The sequence below is a fragment of the Alnus glutinosa genome, chromosome 13 (assembly GCF_958979055.1).
Source record: "Alnus glutinosa chromosome 13, dhAlnGlut1.1, whole genome shotgun sequence".
Classification (NCBI taxonomy): Eukaryota; Viridiplantae; Streptophyta; class Magnoliopsida; order Fagales; family Betulaceae; genus Alnus; species Alnus glutinosa.
This window is the reverse complement of record NC_084898.1, coordinates 1,317,478-1,336,645: the sequence shown is the minus strand read 5'-3', so window position 1 is coordinate 1,336,645 and position 19,168 is coordinate 1,317,478. Positions and strand designations below refer to the sequence as shown.

The 19,168-nt window shown below is 32.0% G+C and overlaps 1 protein-coding gene across 9 annotated transcripts; it reads right to left on the bottom strand.

Annotated features, from left to right (window-relative positions):
• Nucleotides 1–5,119: 5,119 nt before the first annotated feature.
• On the bottom strand, nt 5,120–10,318 carry LOC133854977 (serine/arginine-rich splicing factor SR30-like). 9 transcript variants are annotated; one of them, XM_062291262.1, is made up of 13 exons: nt 9,934–10,318; nt 9,024–9,147; nt 8,851–8,928; nt 8,659–8,754; nt 8,373–8,507; nt 8,127–8,248; nt 7,277–7,336; nt 7,117–7,166; nt 6,840–6,920; nt 6,616–6,758; nt 6,431–6,484; nt 5,598–5,653; nt 5,120–5,311 (listed from the first exon to the last, which is right to left on the bottom strand). In XM_062291262.1, the coding sequence occupies exons 8-13, from the start codon at nt 7,162–7,164 to the stop codon at nt 5,154–5,156; spliced, it is 540 nt and encodes a 179-aa protein (XP_062147246.1). In that variant the 5' UTR covers nt 7,165–7,166; nt 7,277–7,336; nt 8,127–8,248; nt 8,373–8,507; nt 8,659–8,754; nt 8,851–8,928; nt 9,024–9,147; nt 9,934–10,318; the 3' UTR covers nt 5,120–5,153. The 9 variants fall into 9 exon arrangements, with proteins under 9 accessions (XP_062147246.1, XP_062147245.1, XP_062147242.1 ...); XM_062291261.1 differs by having other exon boundaries at nt 8,127–8,276; nt 8,659–8,738; nt 9,934–10,317; XM_062291258.1 differs by having other exon boundaries at nt 8,127–8,276; nt 9,934–10,316.
• Nucleotides 10,319–19,168: the final 8,850 nt, after the last annotated feature.

Genomic DNA, 19,168 nt, shown 5'->3' with positions numbered 1-19,168 from the left:
AAAATCATCTCATAAATAATAGTGAAGATCAGTGATTATTCCCTGAATCTAAATTATTTTCAATTAGAGATCACTAGCTCAAGTCAAATTCTGACTCATGAGTTAGGCATTCTGTGTTGTTGTGAGACTAGACAACTTTGTATATAAGTTTCATTTCTTAATTATTAGAAGTATTATTTAATAGGTTTCATTTACGGACCTACTCGATTTATCCTTGTTACTTACTACTTGGTTCACATCAAATTATGTGTTTTATTAACTCTGTTTTATAACGATATTCTCCTTATGAACATCAAAATGCGGCAAATTTTATTCTACACTTACATTTCTTCTTTCTTTTCTTTTTCTTTTTCTTTTTTTCTTTTTTAATTTTTTTATGGGAGCAAACAAAATATTCAAAAGTAAATAAAGGAAAAACAAAAGAAAGCTTAGACTTGTCATTGTACACAAATTAAGAATATCGAATTTTAGTTTGAGTGTAAAGTGGAGTAATGCAGCATGTGATAAAAAAGCAAGAGAAATGATGCGGGGTTTTGAGATGCTTCCCCTAACCTTAACGTGTAAACCATGTCAACTTTTTCTTTTTCCATTTTCTTTAATTTGCTTCTTAAAATCCCATTAATTCCCACCCGGCCATCCAATCTTGTATGCAACTAATAATCAAGTTGGTAATCTTTTATCTTTGATATAATGATAATTTTAAAAGTCACTAATATGTATTGATGAAATTACTAAAACATGGATCCATAGTTATCTTCCTTCAATCGGTTCCAATAGTTTTGAATTTAGAGGCCAATTTTGACCCAAAAAATGACCATCCTAACGTGACCAAAACGTACCATACACAAAAGTTATAAAACATAGAATAAAGATATATCTTTGTTATAAATAAAAGCAAAGAGGCAAACAAAGGTTGGCTTGGCTTGCACTCACAAAATACTTATTAATGACTTGACTCCAACTCATCGAATTTCATATTAATTAATTATAAAAATATTATATTCTCCTTTATTAACACCAAAATCAAAAGTAAACCAGATAAAAGCAAGATTAGACTTATTATTGTACACAAAGAATATCAAAAATAAAGATAAGTGGACAAAGAAGAAAAGCCAACAAATTTGCTTTCAGTATACAAACATATTCTTGGGCAATGAAATTACTAAAAGGTACGTATATGGACAACAAAAAAAACAAATCCTAACTTGATCATCTTCCTTCGATTGGATTCAATAGTTTAGAACCAAAAAATGATCATCCTAATTTGACCAAAACATATCATACACAAAAGTTACTAAACTTGGAATAAAGATATATCTTTATCATAAATAAAATCAAAGAGGCAATCAAAGGTTGGCTTGGCTTGAACTCACCGAATACTTATTGATAACTTGACTTCAACTCATCGAATTTCATGTTAATTAATTATAAAAATATTATTCTCCTTTATTAACACCAAAACCAAAAGTAAACCAAGAAAAAGCAATATTAGACTTTTATTTTGGACAAAGAATATGGAATTTTAGTTTGAGTGTAAATACATGAGATAAAAGTAAGAGAAGTAATGCAAAACAAGTGGACAAAGAAGAAAAGCCAACTTGCTTTCAATATCCCCCAACATATTCTTGGAGCTAATCTATATATTTAAAACTTTTTAATTAAAATATTATGGATTACTCTGTATATCAATACGTAGACTATTGATGAACTCGCGAGACATCTCTGATCTTCCTCAATATTAATCAAATGCTTGCAACTTGACCTTTTGAAATGCAAAATCATTGATAAGAATTACATAAATATTAGTGAAGATTGGTGATTATTACATGAATCTATATTAGTTCCAATTAGAGATCACTAGCTCTGGCTCTTGAGCTAGGCATGTTGTGTTGTTGTAAGACCGAACAACTTTGTATATAAGTTTCATTTCTTGATTATTAGAAGTATTATTTAATAGGTTTCATTTACGGACCTACTCGATTTATCCTTGTTACTTACTACTTGGTTCACATCAAATTATGTGTTTTATTAACTCTGTTTTTATAACGATATTCTCCTTATGAACATCAAAATGCAGCAAATTTTATTCTACACTTACATTTCTTCTTCTTTTCTTTTTCTTTTTCTTTTTTTTTTTAATTTTTTTTATGGGGGCAAACAAAAAATTCAAAAGTAAATAAAGGAAAAGCAAAAGAAAGCTTAGACTTGTCATTGTACACAAATTAAGAATATCGAATTTTAGTTTGAGTGTAAAGTGGAGTAATGCAGCATGTGATAAAAAAGCAAGAGAAATGATGCGGGGTTTTGAGATGCTTCCCTCAACCTTAACGTGCAAACCATGTCAACTTTTTCTTTTTCCATTTTCTTTAACTTGCTTCTCAAAATCCCATTAATTCCCACCCGGCCATCCAATCTCTTATGCAACTGATAATCAAGTTGGTAATCTTTTATCTTTTAGTACACGCTAGATCTGTGGCTTTTAAAATTGTGGGACAAATTATTATTAAATTTTGATATAATGATAATTTTAAAAGTCACTAATATCTATTGATGAAATTACTAAAACCTGGATCCATAGTTATCTTCCTTCAATTGGTTCCAATAGTTTAAAATTAGAGGCCAATTTTGACCCAAAAAATGATCATCCTAACATGATCAAAACGTAACATGCACAAAAGTTACAAAACATAGAATAAAGATATATCTTTGCTATAAATAAAAGCGAAGAGGCAAACAAAGGTTAGCTCTTAGCTTGCACTCACATAATACTTATTGATGACTTGGCTCCAACTCATCGAATTTCATGTTAATTAATTATAAAAATATTATATTCTCCTTTATTAACACCAAAATCAAAAGTAAACCAAAGAAAAGCAAGATTAGACTTATTATTGTATACAAAGAATATCGAAAATAAAAAGAAGTGGACAAAGAAGAAAAGCCAACAAATTTGCTTTCAGTATCCAAACATATTCTTGGGCAATGAAATTACTAAAAGGTACGTATATGGGCAATGAAAAAGCCGAGATCCTAACTTGATCATCTTCCTTCGATTGGTTACAATAGTTTAGAACCAAAAAATAATTATCCTAACGTGACCAAAACATACCTTACACAAAAGTTACTAAACTTGGAATAAAGATATATCTTTATTATAAATAAAATCAAAGAGGCAAGCGAAGGTTGGCTTGGCTTAAACTCACCGAATACTTATTGATAACTTGACTTCAACTCATTGAATTTCATGTTAATTAATTATAAAAATATCATTCTCCTTTATTAACACCAAAATCAAAAGTAAACCAAGGAAAAGAAATATTAGACTTTTATTCTAGACAAAGAATATGGAATTTTAGTTTGAGTGTAAATACATGAGATAAAAAGCAAGAAAAGTAATGCAAAGCAAGTGGACAAAGAAGAAAAGCCAACAAAACTTGCTTTCTGTATCCCCCAACATATTTTTGGAGCTAATCTAAATATTTAAACTTTTTAATTAAAATATTATGGATTAATTTGTATATCAATACGTAGACTGTTGATGAACTCGCAAGACATCTCTGATCTTCCTCAATATTAATCAAATGCTTGCAACTTGACCTTTCGAAATGCAAAATTATCGATAAGAATTAAACATAAATATTAGTAAAGATTGGTGATTATTTCATGAATCTATATTAGTTCCAATTAGAGATCACTAGCTCTGACTCTTGAGCTAGGCATGTTGTGTTGTTGTGAGACGGTATATAAGTTTCATTTCTTGATTATTAGAAGTATTATTTATAATAGGTTCCCTTTATGGACCTACTCGATTTATCTTTTTTGTATTTTGTTACTTGCTAATTGGTTCACATCAAATTATGTGTTCTTTTAACATTGTTTTTTTAACGATATTCTCCTTATGAACACCAAAATGTGGCAAATTTTATTCTAAGCTTACTTTTCTTTTTTATGGGGGGCAAACAAAAAATTCAAAAGTAAATAAAGGAAAAGCAAAAGAAAGCTTAGACTTGTTACTGTACACAAATTACGAATATCGAATTTTAATTTGAGTGTAAAGTGAAGTAATGCAGCATGTAATAAAAAGCAAGAGAAATGATGCGGTGTTTTGAGCTACTTCCCTCAACCTTAACGTGTAGACCATGTTAACATTTTCTTTTTCCAATTTCTTTAATCTACTTCTTAAAATCCCATTAATTCTCACCCATCCAATCTCGTATGCAACTAATAATATAATGTTCACATACTACCTTTAAGTTATTGGTTGGGCTCCAATCCATGTCAGGCCTAGTTGGCCCTCGAGTCCAACAAAGCCCATTTACTTTTCAGGCTAGGCCGTAACCACTAGTATCGAAAATTATAATTAGTTCCTTAATTTTTCAAGAAATTTCTGACCAGTCGCCCCCGGTCTGTCGGGAGTGCATTATGACAAACAACAAAACCACTCTAACAATGCTTATAAAGGAGAATATTTGTCATTTTGGGACTAATGTAAATATTTAAAACTTTTAAATTATTTTTTTGAATTTGTCAAATGTGAAAAATTATTTTTGTCTTGTTGCGAACATGAGTCAAGCTGGTATTTTTTTTTTTTTTTTTTGGAGTAAACACTAGATATATGGCTTTTAAAATTATAAGACAAATTATTATTAAATTTTAATCTAATAATGATTTTAAAATTCACATTAAAAAGTGTGAGAATGAAAATGCATGTAACATTTCTTTTTACCTTTATCTTTTAATGCCCTATCTTTTCCTTTAGTAAACATAGCTGCTATCTTTGAATGTCAGAAGAAATTTAAAAGTTCTTTTAAATATACTAATTAGATGGCACGTGCAATGCATATGTTTAGTTCCCGGTGTTATGTATCACTATAGTTGTTAACATTATATATATGATATTGTAGAATAGATTTAATATCTAGATTATTGAACAAGTATATATTGAATTTTTGAAATAAATAAAGTAAAACTATAAAATTTCGTAAGTATGATATACCAAAAGAAAACAAGAGTTAATTTAAATAACACACATATGTTGTTACTCTTGTTTCCAATACCAACAATGCCAAATCTATCATTAATAACCTGAAAAACTGATATATTTAAGTTAATAAAGCAATTAGTAGTGAAAATGTTCATTCAGTTTATCTGTATTACTTATTTAGTCCAGAGAGATCACTACAAGACCGTTCAACAAATATCCAAATCAAGAATGTATACATAGCCATACTCCTAAGTAAAATATAGTTAGGTGTCCACCAAGAACATCTTACAAAGTAGTATTCAAAAAAGTTGTGCTCAATAGCGATCCCTGGAGCCAATAAAACCATCATGAGAATAGAACAGAAAGAAAAACAAAGAAAGAAGCAATCAATAATTCAAAACAAAACAATCATACTGCTGGGACTCCGACTTTTATCAGTTTATGGCGAGGAGGCTGCATCATACCAAATCAGTGAAAAACAACCACACATACAGAACTATGAGTAGCAAACCATGGCCTCAGTCCATGAATGCAAGATATAGCACCCAGCTCCTCATTTTCTAACTCCTTTTTTCTTTCTTTCTTTTTCCAAAAATTAAAAGCCTTGACTTACTGAAGTAACTGGAGATCTGGATCTGGATTGAGATCTGCAAGAAGTCCACAAACAACCTAATTCAATATCCCGAACAATCCTTCAAAACTTTGATCCAAGCCTCAACGCCAGTTCCATTTAGAGTTACCACAACCAAAGGAAAAAAAAGAAAAAATGAAACGAAAGATTTTGCATAACTGTTGAAAAACACTACAAAATATTTTAAAATGTTTTTGGTTTAAGGTTAAGATAAAAGAACAAGATTAACCCATGAAAGATAGTTCTGGCTTTTATTTCACCATAATGAAAAATATGATGTTCATATTCTTGTTCCATTTTCATTAAAAGAAATATTAAAAAATAATTAGAAAATGGGGGAGGAACCCTTGTTGCATAAAGAAATAGTGGCAGCAAGGAAAACTAAAACAAGGATAGAGGGAGAAGAATGCTTGCCAGCCAACCACGGCACAGTAAAGAGCAAAAAAGGTTCCCCAAAGATTAAGCAAGTCCCCAGTGCTTATTGCTATCCATTACATTATAAGCCTTTAGCTAAAACATCAGCTAAATAGATACTCGGTAGGCAAAGTAAATTTTATAGGTGTTAATGAAATCTTCCTACTCTTGACTCAACAAAAGAGAAGAAAGGTAGGAAGTTTGCAAAGGAATAACCACCGAAATTTCAAGGGAAAAGGATGTGCCTGCCTAAGAAATACATCCAGCCAACCCCAATCGGTTGTAATAAAGTCCATGCATAAACCTTAGGCATGCAAATCAAGAAGCATTTGACTAAACAAAATTGAAATTGGAGTGCAAACCACAAGAAAGACCCTGAGGAGAAGACAAACAAAACAAACCTTGAATGAGATACTGAGGGAGATCGAAATGAATATTTTCTCTTTGGAGATATGCTGCAAGCAATACATTCCGAATCAATTTGTATTATTACTAAAAACTCATTTCAAATCTTAATTTGCAAAAATTATCGAAGTTAACTACTTAAGAAAGACAAAAATCAAACAAAAAATTCTTTTTAGTTAACCTCCTGCTCCTGCCACTATAGCTATGGCTGTGACTTGGGCTTCTTGACAAATAAGGACTACGAACAGGGCTTCTTGAATAGCTCCGTCTTGAATCACGGCTGCGACTTGTAGAGTAGCTCCATCTCGAATCATACTCGCTCACCTAGACAAAGTAAATAGAGAAGTAAAGGCAAAATGAGTCAAGAAAACCAGAATTCAGCACATCAAGCATATTGTGACATACCAGTATGTAAGCCCACGAAAAAGTACTCCAAAATTCAGTGTCATCAAGTTTTTTGATATGCAGGGCAAGACAAGAAAAGACCTGACAAAGAGAACAACGACATTTTAAAAAAAAAATAAGATTGTCAAACACAAACCGAGTTCCACTCCCACAGTGAAAAGCTGAACATTTTAAACAAAAAGGTCTGTAGGAATACTAACAGCATCATAGTGTGCATAAAAACTAACAGTATCATAGTGTGCGTAATAAAAGTCATCATTTAAGTAAAGGAACTTACAGCATACTTCATGTCATCACAGTGTGCATAATCCACAATTCCTGGCATGCCTACAAAAAAGTAGAAAAAACAAATAATTCGAACCAATAAATAAAAGGATTTCCATTCCAATGAAAGAAATACACATCCAAACTGAAAATAGATGAAGTAGATAGAGAACTTTTGCAAACTTTTGCAAGAGTCCCAATGCTTTATCCATGGCAGGGTTCACAACATTAATCTGAAATAATGTAAAAAGAACACCAAATTAGGCTTCTTAGTGCACATACAACAGAAAATTAAGCAGGTGATAAACTTTAACAGGCAAATGACCAAATGAATGCAGAAATCATAAGTAATATACATGAAATTTCCTACAATAACAGCTAATTAAGAACACAAATCTGCAGACTGCAATACTCAATTTTATAAAACACATAAATTCAATCTAAATAGCATCACATAGATATTCATGCTATAGTGTGGGTCATATAAATTAAAATGAGAAACAACACCAAGTTAGAGAGCTTGAATCTTAGCCCCGAAAGTCTAAGCAATCTTGATTATTCTTATTGTGTTCTGCATAGGAAGCTTTAACCATTCCATCATCACAATGTAAGCCCACTCTATATCCACCTATAAAATTAAAAGACGAGAGTGCATTTAAGAAGCAAAAACTTTTGAAGTGGCAAATCAGTGAAACTCATAACGTCAGTTATTGAGCTTTATTCATTTAGCACGTTAAATAGGTCTAGATGCTTTGTTGCCATTCCTAAATGTTTGATTTGCCATATCAAGGCCCATTTATCAGAATCCCAATGCCCAAAACACTCAAACTTTAAACTTTGTAGGATTGCATGCAACATTTTCAATAACCCAAACAAATGAACTTAAAAACAACTATAACACTTATAAATATACGAACCAAAACTGGAGGTACCATATAACCAGTGAAGCTTAAAGTTACAAAGCATAAAAAAATACATGAATTAAACTCAAAATTATATCAAAGCAAAGATATCTATATATACCTGGTGCATGGAAGCCTTTTCCGAATGGCCCTCGTCTTCTTGGGATGCAGATCGAGAGGCAGGTACTTGTTCTTGTAAACTTCCCTCAGAACTTCCTGCTTCTGCGATATCACCGTCAACACCTGCGCAATCGACAGCCTCACCACCTTTCTGTATTACCCCGGAAACCCCCCAAAAAATACCAACAGCAATATCAGAAACAAAGACTTTGCTTTTCGAAAATAAAACCAGAGAGAGAGAGAGTACATCTTGGAGAGCTTGTTGGGTGCACCGCCGGTGACCTTGGCGACACGGAGGAGGAAAGATCCGCCTTGAGATCCTTGAGCTGGTTCAGCAGCTTTGCCTTCGAATTCTGACGCAGTTCATGGACCTTGATTCTCGCTATGACATTTTCACAAACAAAAATGAGACAACACGGAAATCAGAAGCAAAACTAAAACGTGATTTTCGAAAACATAGAAACCCATAATCAGAAATAATATGATTTTCGGAAAAATAAAAACAAATAAATAAATAAAAACTTTTTCTTCACCTGAGCAGATGATCGAAGGCTCTTGAGCCCTGCCAGACAACTTCAAGACTTTTCTCCTTTGAAATTTTTTCGTTTAATTCCTGAGAAAATGCCGAACTAAACAACAAACCAAATATTTCTTTGGTCGAAATTCAACAAAAAGAAAACTGAAAGAAAAAAAGGAAAGGAAAGAAACAGAGAGAAACATCTTACGGAGTTTCAGCCTCTTAACAGGCGGAGCAAATTCAGGATCTTCAGGCTCGGCAAACCTACTCACAAATTGCACCATCCCTTCATAATATTAAGAAAAAAGATCATATTATAATTATACAAATCAGTATCAAATCAAAAACCATTCAAACACGCTCTAGACAGCAACATTAAACCTGTCAATGACGTGCATTTTCTCTTCTCTTGAGGTGGTTTAAACTACAAAGGTGGTCGAAGCTCAAAAATCTTCAACAGGATGGATGTTAGACCAGTGGGTTGGCTCTGCGGCCTCTGCCCAATCTGCATTACAAGCGAAAGTCAATAATCAAGACCACCATATAACTACACCATGATGTTTTTATAAGCCCAGCTGAATTGTTGCAATGATTGTGATTAAAAAATTGTTCCAATACTAAATTCCTTAAAGCAAATAGCAAATTTGAAATTTCGATACGAACACTAATTTCTATTTCCTCTACTTAAGATGTGTTGCAGCAAAAACTGAGATGTATAATCAATCATTTGAACCAAATCCACCAAATATAAAGAAGTAAAAAGAATCAAACAAAATCTAACTAAAATTAACAAATCTGTACCATCAAAATATAGTTCAACTTTTTCTCTGAGTCAGTCCTAGGGTTGAAGAGATTTTGCGAAAAACCCAAACTACGACCAAACGATGAAACCCAGATAATTTCACAAACAAAAAAGAGGAGTCGGATATTTAGAACTAGCCCTAAACCATCATTTACACAAAAAACAGTTTGCATCCGGATAGCAAGTAAACAACACTTTTTTTTTTTTTTTTTCCTTTTTCATTTTTATCCATTTGCAGCTGACCATATAGATTTCCAATTCCAAGATAAGCAACATACGTTGATTAGAAGAACAAAATAAGCCCAAGAAAAATTGCATTCAGCGGCTTGAGAAAATAATAATAATAATAATACATTGAGGCTTTATACAGAGAAAAAAAAAAAAGATGGCTTACAAGCAGGTCTCTCCAAACAGAAAAACATAAGAACAAAAACAAGGATTATTATTCTGAAACCCAAAGCATAGAAGAAGAAATAACTGAAAACGAACCTTGTATGGAGAATTTTTCTGAAGAACAGCTAGATCTCTTGACCGATTGCAGAGTGGAGAGATACAAACCAGGGCACTGATTTTTAACTGCTCTATGCTTTTCTCTCTTTCTCTTAACCGAGCGAATGGACGAGATTTTTGGGAGAAAATCCAGCCGCCTCTGATGGGGTTAGTACTCTGCATCTCCAAGCATGAATGGATTTCTGACAAGAAATTCCAAAAAAAAAGGGGAAAAAAAAAAAAGAGTCTACGGTAGTACAGTGTTTCAGTGGAGGAGTTGGTAGATAAAATCGTGGTTGCTGCATATTGAGATTTGATAAATGACAAGAACGAAACTGAAGATGAAAAAGAAAGTGAGTTTTTTTTTTTTTTTTTTTTTTTTTTTTTTTTTTTTTTTTTTTCAGTTTGTTCTTCTTTCTGTCGATGGAGAAGAGAAACTGCAGAAAAAGCAAAAAGACAAGCCAAACCCTAAAAACAACACCCGGCTATTTACATTAGCAAAGGCCAAAATGTTAATTTCATAAAAAACACAGGCCACGTAGATTTATTAATAACGGCAATATAGTAATTTTGAAATTTAAGGAAATGCTGAAAGACAAAAATAACCTTATCTGATTTTTCTCTAATGTGGAAGAAAGAGGGGTAGAACCGTAAAGATACATGTTAAAAGACGAAAATAACCCTGTTTGATTTAACTCTAATAAAGAAAGAAGAAAGGTAAAACCGTAAAACCGCACCATAAAGAAAAAACATTGTGCACACGTTCAAAAAAAACACTGCTCACCGAAAGACAAAAATAACCTTATCTGATTTTACTCTATGAGGAAGAAATAGGGGCAGAACCGTAAAGATATATGTCAAAAGATAAAAATAACTCAGCTTGTTTGTTAAGTTACATAATAGTATACAGTAATGCGTGTACGGTTTATGTACTTCTTTTTTTACTTTTTCATATTTTCTACTACTGATTAACATAAAGACATTTTTTTTTTATATATCACATCAATAATTTTTTATTATTATTCAAATAAAAAAATTCACTACAAAACAAATTTTTTTTCACATTTTATATCACATCATCACCTTTTATTAATTTCAAAATTAATAATCCACTACTCTATTATATTATGTAGTCGTATTTGCTAAACAAACCATGTAAATCCATACCTTCAAACAAAAATTACTGTTTGAGCTTCAAATAAATATTTTTTGAAAAGGCTTCAAGTAAATATTTTACTATTTGAACTCCCTTCTTTTTCTTTTTCTTTTATAATAAAACAATCCACATCGCATTAAACTGAAGCTAAATTGTCAGAGAATACAATATGTTGGATTTTTTTGAACTCCCTTCACACTTTCTATATATCTCTAAAGTAAAGATATAACGGAGAAAGAGCAAAAACAAAACTGTAAATCCATACCTTCAAATAAAAATTACTGTTTGGACTTCAAATAAATATTTTACTGTTTGAACTCCCTTTACACTTTTTATATATCTCTAAAATAAAGATATGAGCTAATTAATAATAATGTATTTTTGTGTATTCTCATTCAGTACAAAAATCATAACTCTTGGTTTGATGGGCTAACAAGCCCAGACCAAATGATGATCCAATGATCCAGGTTCACGAAACAACTTGGCCGATCAAAGAAGGCAGCAAAGGAAGTTGATTGGAAGAGTAGTGGCTTCTCAGCTTCGGCCACCCTTAAGGGGTGGTTTTATTTATTTATTATTTTATTATTTTCTATCTTTTGCTTTTTGCTTTTTATTTTATATTTTTAATTTTCTATTATAATGAACACGTGTCGCAATATTATTGTTACTGACATGATACATTAATGGATTCTATCAAATTGTCTAACGGAAAGCGCATTTAGAGACCTACTTGTGTTTTTTCCTTATCCCGTACAGGAAGTTTTTAGTTATTTTTTATATCCTGGAGAGCTATTTGTAACTCAGTGAAATCAGATTAGTCATTAAATAATTAAATTTATCTGTCAAATTTTATTGCTTAATTTTTTTACCCTAAAGATATTGGGATCCGAATCCCCAACAATATTTGGTACGATTCCGAGCAACAAATGTAAAAAAGTCTTTATGGAGCCAACATGAGGTTGGTGGGCTGACCTGCTTAGACAGATGGGCTATATAAAGGCTCTTTCGCATTTGTTGTCTAAATTACTAACAATCTAATTAACAAATTACTGAAAATCTCTATTCAAGATATTGATACGTGAGTTTAAGAACAATCGTGATAGTTCTTTGAGCTTGTTTGAGACAACAAAGTAATGTTATAAGGATGAATCATATTTTTTTTTTTAATCTTCTTAAAATTATTGTGATTTTTAAAATCATTATTGGATTAAAATTTAATAGTGATTTATTACACATCTAATGTAATTTTAAAAACCAAACCAATTTTTGAAGGGCTCAAGAAAGACATGGATCTTTCTTTTAGTATTACTCAAGATTGTGTTAGGAAGTTTAAAAAATATTTTTAATACTAAAAAAAAAAAAAAAAGTGTCAGGGGTCTCTGCCCAACCAACAACCCTATCAATTTTTTTTTTTTTAAAATAATAATAATTTTTAAGTTTTGTATATATATATTTTTAATATTTTTTTTATTAAGAATGACACGTGTTGTCATTTTATTGGCGTTAACAAGGCACTTAACGGAATCTGTCAAATGTTTTAATAGAATTTGACTCCAGAATCTAAATTATTTTTTTAGCATACCCTAGGAACTTTTGAATTTACTTTGATGTGACAGAAAAAGATTTGTAATTTACATCAATCATAAAAAATTAATTTTACATTTTTCCTAAAAAAAATTCAAAAGTACTATCAACAATATCTCTTACAATCCCAAAGCATATAGAGACAATCTTATCATTCATTTTATATGTAAAAATAATTATGCTAAGGTGCTTGAGCACACATGAAACTTTATCTTCTTTTTTTCTTTTCTTTTTTTGTTTGAATAATCATATATTTTATTGAATAAAATTCAATCACGTAGGAGCATAATACTCCTTAGAAATAATACCACAAATATAATTTGGAGTTTCTTCAACCTAAACCATATCTATAACACATAAAATAACCTCTTTGGCTATGGTATGAGCAGCTGTGTTCGCATTCCACTCGACATGGTCAATGCTCCAAGATCTCAACGGGATCAAACCAACTTTGAATCCATCTACAATATGTCCAAACTTACTCCAATTCACTACCAAAAAGAAGAAGGGGGGGGGGGGGGGGGGGGGGGGGGGGGTTAAGCTATTTTTGTTAGGGCCGTTTTTACCTAAAGTAGCTCTAGTTCGAGCTGTTTTAAAAAAAATGTTTTAGTTAAAATGGCTCGAATTATAGCCGTTTTGATCAAAACGGCTCTAATTGCAGCTGTTTAAAAAAAAAAAAAAAAAAAAAAAAAAAAAAAAAGTGCGCAAATTTGAGCCGTTTTTTTTTTAAAGGTCTCACATCGATCGTACCACGATCGATCACATAAATCGTACCACAATCGATCATATAGATCGTATCATGATCGATCACATTGATTGTACCATGATCGATTACATAAATCGTACCACGTTATATCACATTAATTGTACCACGATCGATCGCATTGATTGTACCATGATCGATTACATAATTGTACCACGATTGATCACACTTAGATCATACCACGATCGATCACATTGATCGTACCATGATCGATCCCACTTAGATCCTACCACGATCGATCACATTGACCATATCACAATCGATCACACTTAGATCCTACCACAATCGATCACACATGATCGAACCACGATCGATCACACTTAGATCCTACCACGATCTATGTGATCGATCGTGGTATAATTCTATATATCCCCCTCAAATTACTATTTAATTGTCAATGTCTTATACCACGATTGATCATGATACGATCTATGTGATCGATCGTGGTACAATCTATATATCCCCCTAAAACTACTATTCAATTGTCAATGTCTCCCAAAACTACTGATTGTGTTAATGTTTTCCCTCAAACTACCAAAAAATGTCATTGTTTCCCCTAATGACAAAAATACACTTCATAAAATTATTAAAATTAAAAAAATATAAAATAACAAAAAATTATAGAAAAAAAATAAAAATAAAAACTGGTCTCAATTTTTTTTTTTTTTTTGATTCAAAGCTAAGTAGTTAGTAGTATATATGTTAACTAATACACACACTTATAAATATTAAGTAACATACATAGCATATATTAATAAATTGAGTAAAAAATGTATTAATTAATTTATTAAAAATTAAAAACTATTGGAGCCATATACTATATTTAATTAATTAGTATACTATATGCTTATTTAGTAGATATATATATATAAAATTCTTTTATCAATAAATTAAAATTAATTTCAATTTCGGTTGGAGCCGTTTTGGAGAAAAAAATTTCACGTGTTTTTGAACGTGTTCCCTCCTCCCAAAATTCTTTGAATTTTGATTTTTTTTTTCTTACCCATAAAATCGATCCTCTCTTCTCTCTCTTTCTTTACTCTCTCTCTCTCTGATCTCCAAACCGTCCATCCCCTTCCCGGCCCCTGCTTCCCGTCGCACCAGAGAGAGAGGGAGAGAGCCAAGAGTCTGAGAAGAAGAAGAAGAAGATGAAAGGAGTGGGTGTCTTCAAAAAGGCACATGGCCTAGAGAAACGATAAAGTTAGGTAGGACTCTTCGTTTTTCTTCCCTTGTGTTCTTGAGGTACCCAATCGGTTTATAGCTGGTGAAATTTTTGTTATGATGGGTCGATACTCTTAATGTTAATTGATTTTGAATTTTAGTGGAATTTGGGTGTTGATTTCGTTGGATGTATATGCTGGTGGCCGAAATTTTAGAGGGGTTTTTGATGTGCTCTTTGATATTTGGATTGAGTTTGTTGTTTGGAATTTCAGTAGCTTAAATTGTTGTTCGAAGATTTGAAGCCAAAATTTTCCCTCTTGCCTGCGCTGCACATCTTTCCCAAGTTAAACCCTCAAAACGAAATCTTAATTGGGTTGTCAATTCGTCCCAAGTATTTTTACAGGTTTGAATCTCTCTCTCTCTCTCTCTTGGCGTCTGTGTGTTTTTTGATTTAGGTTTGGAATGAACTTTTGGGTGAATCAGGTCCGCGATTAATTTTGCAGGTTTTTACTTAAAACTTTCTCGGGTACGTTTTGTTGGGTTTTGAAGAAAATTTAACCCCTTTCGGTTAGAAAGAAATTCTCTTAGGGTTTAATTTGTGTATTCTTATCCTTTTCTGGGTGAGTTTGAGTCGCTGTCTGTGTTAAAAGACAATGAACTGCTTAATACAATTTCGTCTGCTGGTACTGGCTTGAGAAAACAGCAAATTGCAAGACCCACATTTTATAAATTGGTATATCGGTATATGTTAAGCATTCATGTTGGCCTATTTGCTATATAATCGATGCAATGGGTTCTTTATAAGTTCAAATTAGGTTGAATTATATGTTGATATGAGATGATTTTAATTGTAAAACAATCCTTCCTGGATTTGAGTAATCAACTGCTGCGTCTCCTGCTCATGTGTAAAAACCAGGAATTGTTGCAAACCAGAATTTGGAACTTAAGATGGCTTGTCAGACACCAGAGAAGACCAATGAGCCTTTACACACCAAATTCAAGGATGGAGATGTAAATCTTCCAGACAAGTGTGTTGCTCAATGGATGCATTTGTTTTTTTTTTTTTTTTTTTTTTTTTTTTTTTTTTTTTTTATTCTAACATTGGGCATCTTTCTTCGACTTTCACAGTTAAGATTATATCAGAGTTCTTTGATGGTATGAACTGTTCATTTAGGTTGCTTAGTCTATGTAAAAGGTTATGCATATATGCTTGAATTTTATGTTTTGTTTTGGTTATGCACGCTATCACTTCTTTTTGGTTCCTTCGAGTTTGGTGGGATTTCATTTTCAGCCATTTCAGTATTGGGCGGTTCACCATGGAATATTACTGCAAGAAAACGGAAGAGAAGTGAATGATTTAGAGACAACAGAAAAATGATATGAGTTTTTTTCATCTCTTATAGACTATGTGTTTTGGTGCAGGCTCGAATTTTCTATTATGCTTGGATTTCATGATAGTTGAAAGTATCACTATCTCTTGCTCTTTATTGCTTTTTGGTTCAGTTCCCACTTTTCACATGGCTTGGCAACATTAGTGTTAATTGGCTTATATTACTTTAGTTAGAACAGTTTGTGTTCATAGCGGATGTTTAGGGTTCAGTTGGATCGTTTTTATTGGCGTTTTAGTTCGTTTTTTGGTAATCTTGCTATATCACGTATTATTTATATATATAACTTCTTTTTATCTAGAGTCGTTTTACTCAAAAAATGTTTTTTTTTTTAAAAAAAAAAAAATTTAGATCCGTTTTAGGGTTTTAATCGTTTATGTTAAAACGGCTTAAACCAAGACTTTAATACTTGATATGTGCAAAACGGCTAAAAAAAAATTGTTTCAAACTGTTTTGAGCCGTTTTAAGGCCTTAAAACGACTCCAAAAAAAGAGTTCAAAACATCTATTTTTTTTTGTAGTAATTGTTGTCTGGTGCTTTAATTGCGTTGACAATCTGTAAGGCGTCTTCCTCCAATAAAATAAAGAAAGTCTTAATTTTTCTTTAAATTAAGTTGGATGAATTTTTTCTAATCTAGTCTATTGAACTGAAATATATTTAAAACATATGCGATTCTCACATGCATACATATTCTATTAAAAATTATATAAGAATCATATGCCGGTTGAATACATTTCGCTTGATAGGTTGGTTTTTTTTTTTTTTAATTTTTTATTTAAAGAAACAGAGATTGATTTTTATTTTGTTTTTTGGTAAAAAAAAAAAAAAAAAAATCAGTTACTAAAGCTAAGGCTACGAAGGATTGAAGAATAGACAAGAAAGTTGGTGGACCATCAAAGTTTGTGGTCTAGAATCTTGCATCCTTTTCATCAATCATGCATTTCTCCTAAACACTTTGAGCCAGCATCAAAGTTCTTTTGCCGTGCCAGCATCAAGTTGCCGGTTTTTGATTGAATGAAGTTTTTCATGTGGAGCCCCCAACGCTCTATGCTCTGACCTGCATCTATCAAAGACATTAACGGTGGCCGGAGTGGGAGGCGGGGCATCACCAACTTCCCCTTGTACGCGAGAAAACCCATTACATGCAATTAATGTAATAAAAATCTCTCTCCACTTCCTCCAACATTTGAAAATATTATCTATTGTTTCTTAAGAGTCTAGAAAATTCTCAATTAATTCACATAATTAACATATTTAGTATTTATCTCTTTTCAAAAAATAAAGGAAAAAAGATTAAAAAGGCCACTTGAACTAGTAGCTAATTTTAAGATAGTACTATGAATTTTCAAGTGTGTTAAAATAATCTATCAAACTATCAAAGTGTGTCAGAAATGCTACTTTTTTATTATATTCCTATAATACTCTTGTCACAAATCATATATTCCGTTAAAGAAATAATAAATTTAAAAAAAAAAAATCAAGAAAAAATAAATGAGGTAGAGGAAGTGATTGTGTAGCTTTATTTGATCTAAGACAATGATAGCCAAATATCCTAAAAAAATTTATTTAAACTGATCGTGATAGATAAACCCTCACACCGAACTATCCAGGCCGTGAGAGATAACCCTTCACACCGAACTATCCAGGCTATGAGGGATAATTCCTCACACTTGATTATCGTTCATCTCATAGATCGTTTATAAGGGCAGATCTATGGAGAAGAAAACTTTAATTTAAAGCAAAAATACAACCAGAAAACAGCAATAGCGGTCATGGAGGAGATAGATGGCACAACACGGAGGTAGATGGACAGATGTATAGCGTAGAGGCCAAAATCACTGATCTAGTCGAAAAATACCTGCAAAAAAAAGAAAAGACTAGAATGGGAGGGGAGAGTAAGAGCGGTGAGTAGAAATGAAAAGAGGGAGGATGAGGGACTAAATATGCTCCCCCATCTTTTCAGATATGTTTTTTGAGAGTTTTTTCTTTAGGGCCGGCTAAGGAAAAGTTCTTCATGATAATTAAAGAAAGTTGCAAAAGAATCAGTGAACTATTTTAAAATCAGCTGTTAGTTAATGAGGTTTTTTAATATTTTTTTCAAAAATAAAATACTTTTCAAGAATTCTGTCAAACAAATTTTTTTTAAGAAATTCTAAGATGTCATTCCCTATTAAAAAAAACAAAGGGACAGAGAAGAGATAATAATAATGAAGGGTTGTGAAAAGAATTTCTTTTCCTAAATTAATCTTCTGTTTGAACCGGAAAGCCCTCTTTACCCAAAGAGAACGGAAAATGAATAGTGCCAACAATTCTCAATATCAAAAAAAAAAAAAAAAAAAAAAAATCTCAATGAATCCATTAAAAAAATATTTGAGATGGACCTCACCAAGAATATTGATCGAATTTATCGTATAAAAAAAAAATCGAATCAATATAATAATAAAAGTACTTTTCAAAATCATTAATATTCTCCTTTTTATCATTAAAAAAATATAAAAAAAAAAAAAAAATCAAAGGAAGACGGCTCCAAACCACACAGCTGGCAAGTTGGACATAGTGTTCAGATATGCCCAATAATTGAACTCCCCGCCAGTTTTTCTGGAGTTATGTGAAAGGTGACGTAAGCACATTCATATACTATTTTTGACAAGGAATATCACATCTTTTTGGCTTTAGAACGATGGTCGAGCAGTCTTAATCTATAATTATATTTAGGGATAAGTGTATTGTTGGTCTCTATAGTATATTATAATTATTTTTTATTTCTTATAGTTTAAAAAGTTTATGGAAGGTCCCTGTGGTATGCAATAATTACGTTTTACTCCCTAGGTCAATTTTTCATCTACTATTTTGACGGAATCTGATAACCCTACACGTCAGTGCCACATATCGCCAATAAGATGGCGACACTTGTCTATTTTAATAAAAAAAAATATAAATTTATTAAAAAAATAAATAAATAAACCTTTTTTTTTTTTTTTAAAAAAAAAAAAAAGGCAGGCCAAGGGGTGGCCAGCCACCCCTAGCCAATGGGGGGGGGGTGGCGTGTGGCCACCCAACCCCAGGCCATTGGGGGTGGCCGCACGCCACCTGCGGCCACCCCCAATATTGGCTTACTACAAAAATTTTGTCAAATTGCCACGTGCATTTTGACACGTGTACGGCACTGTACACGTGTCAAAA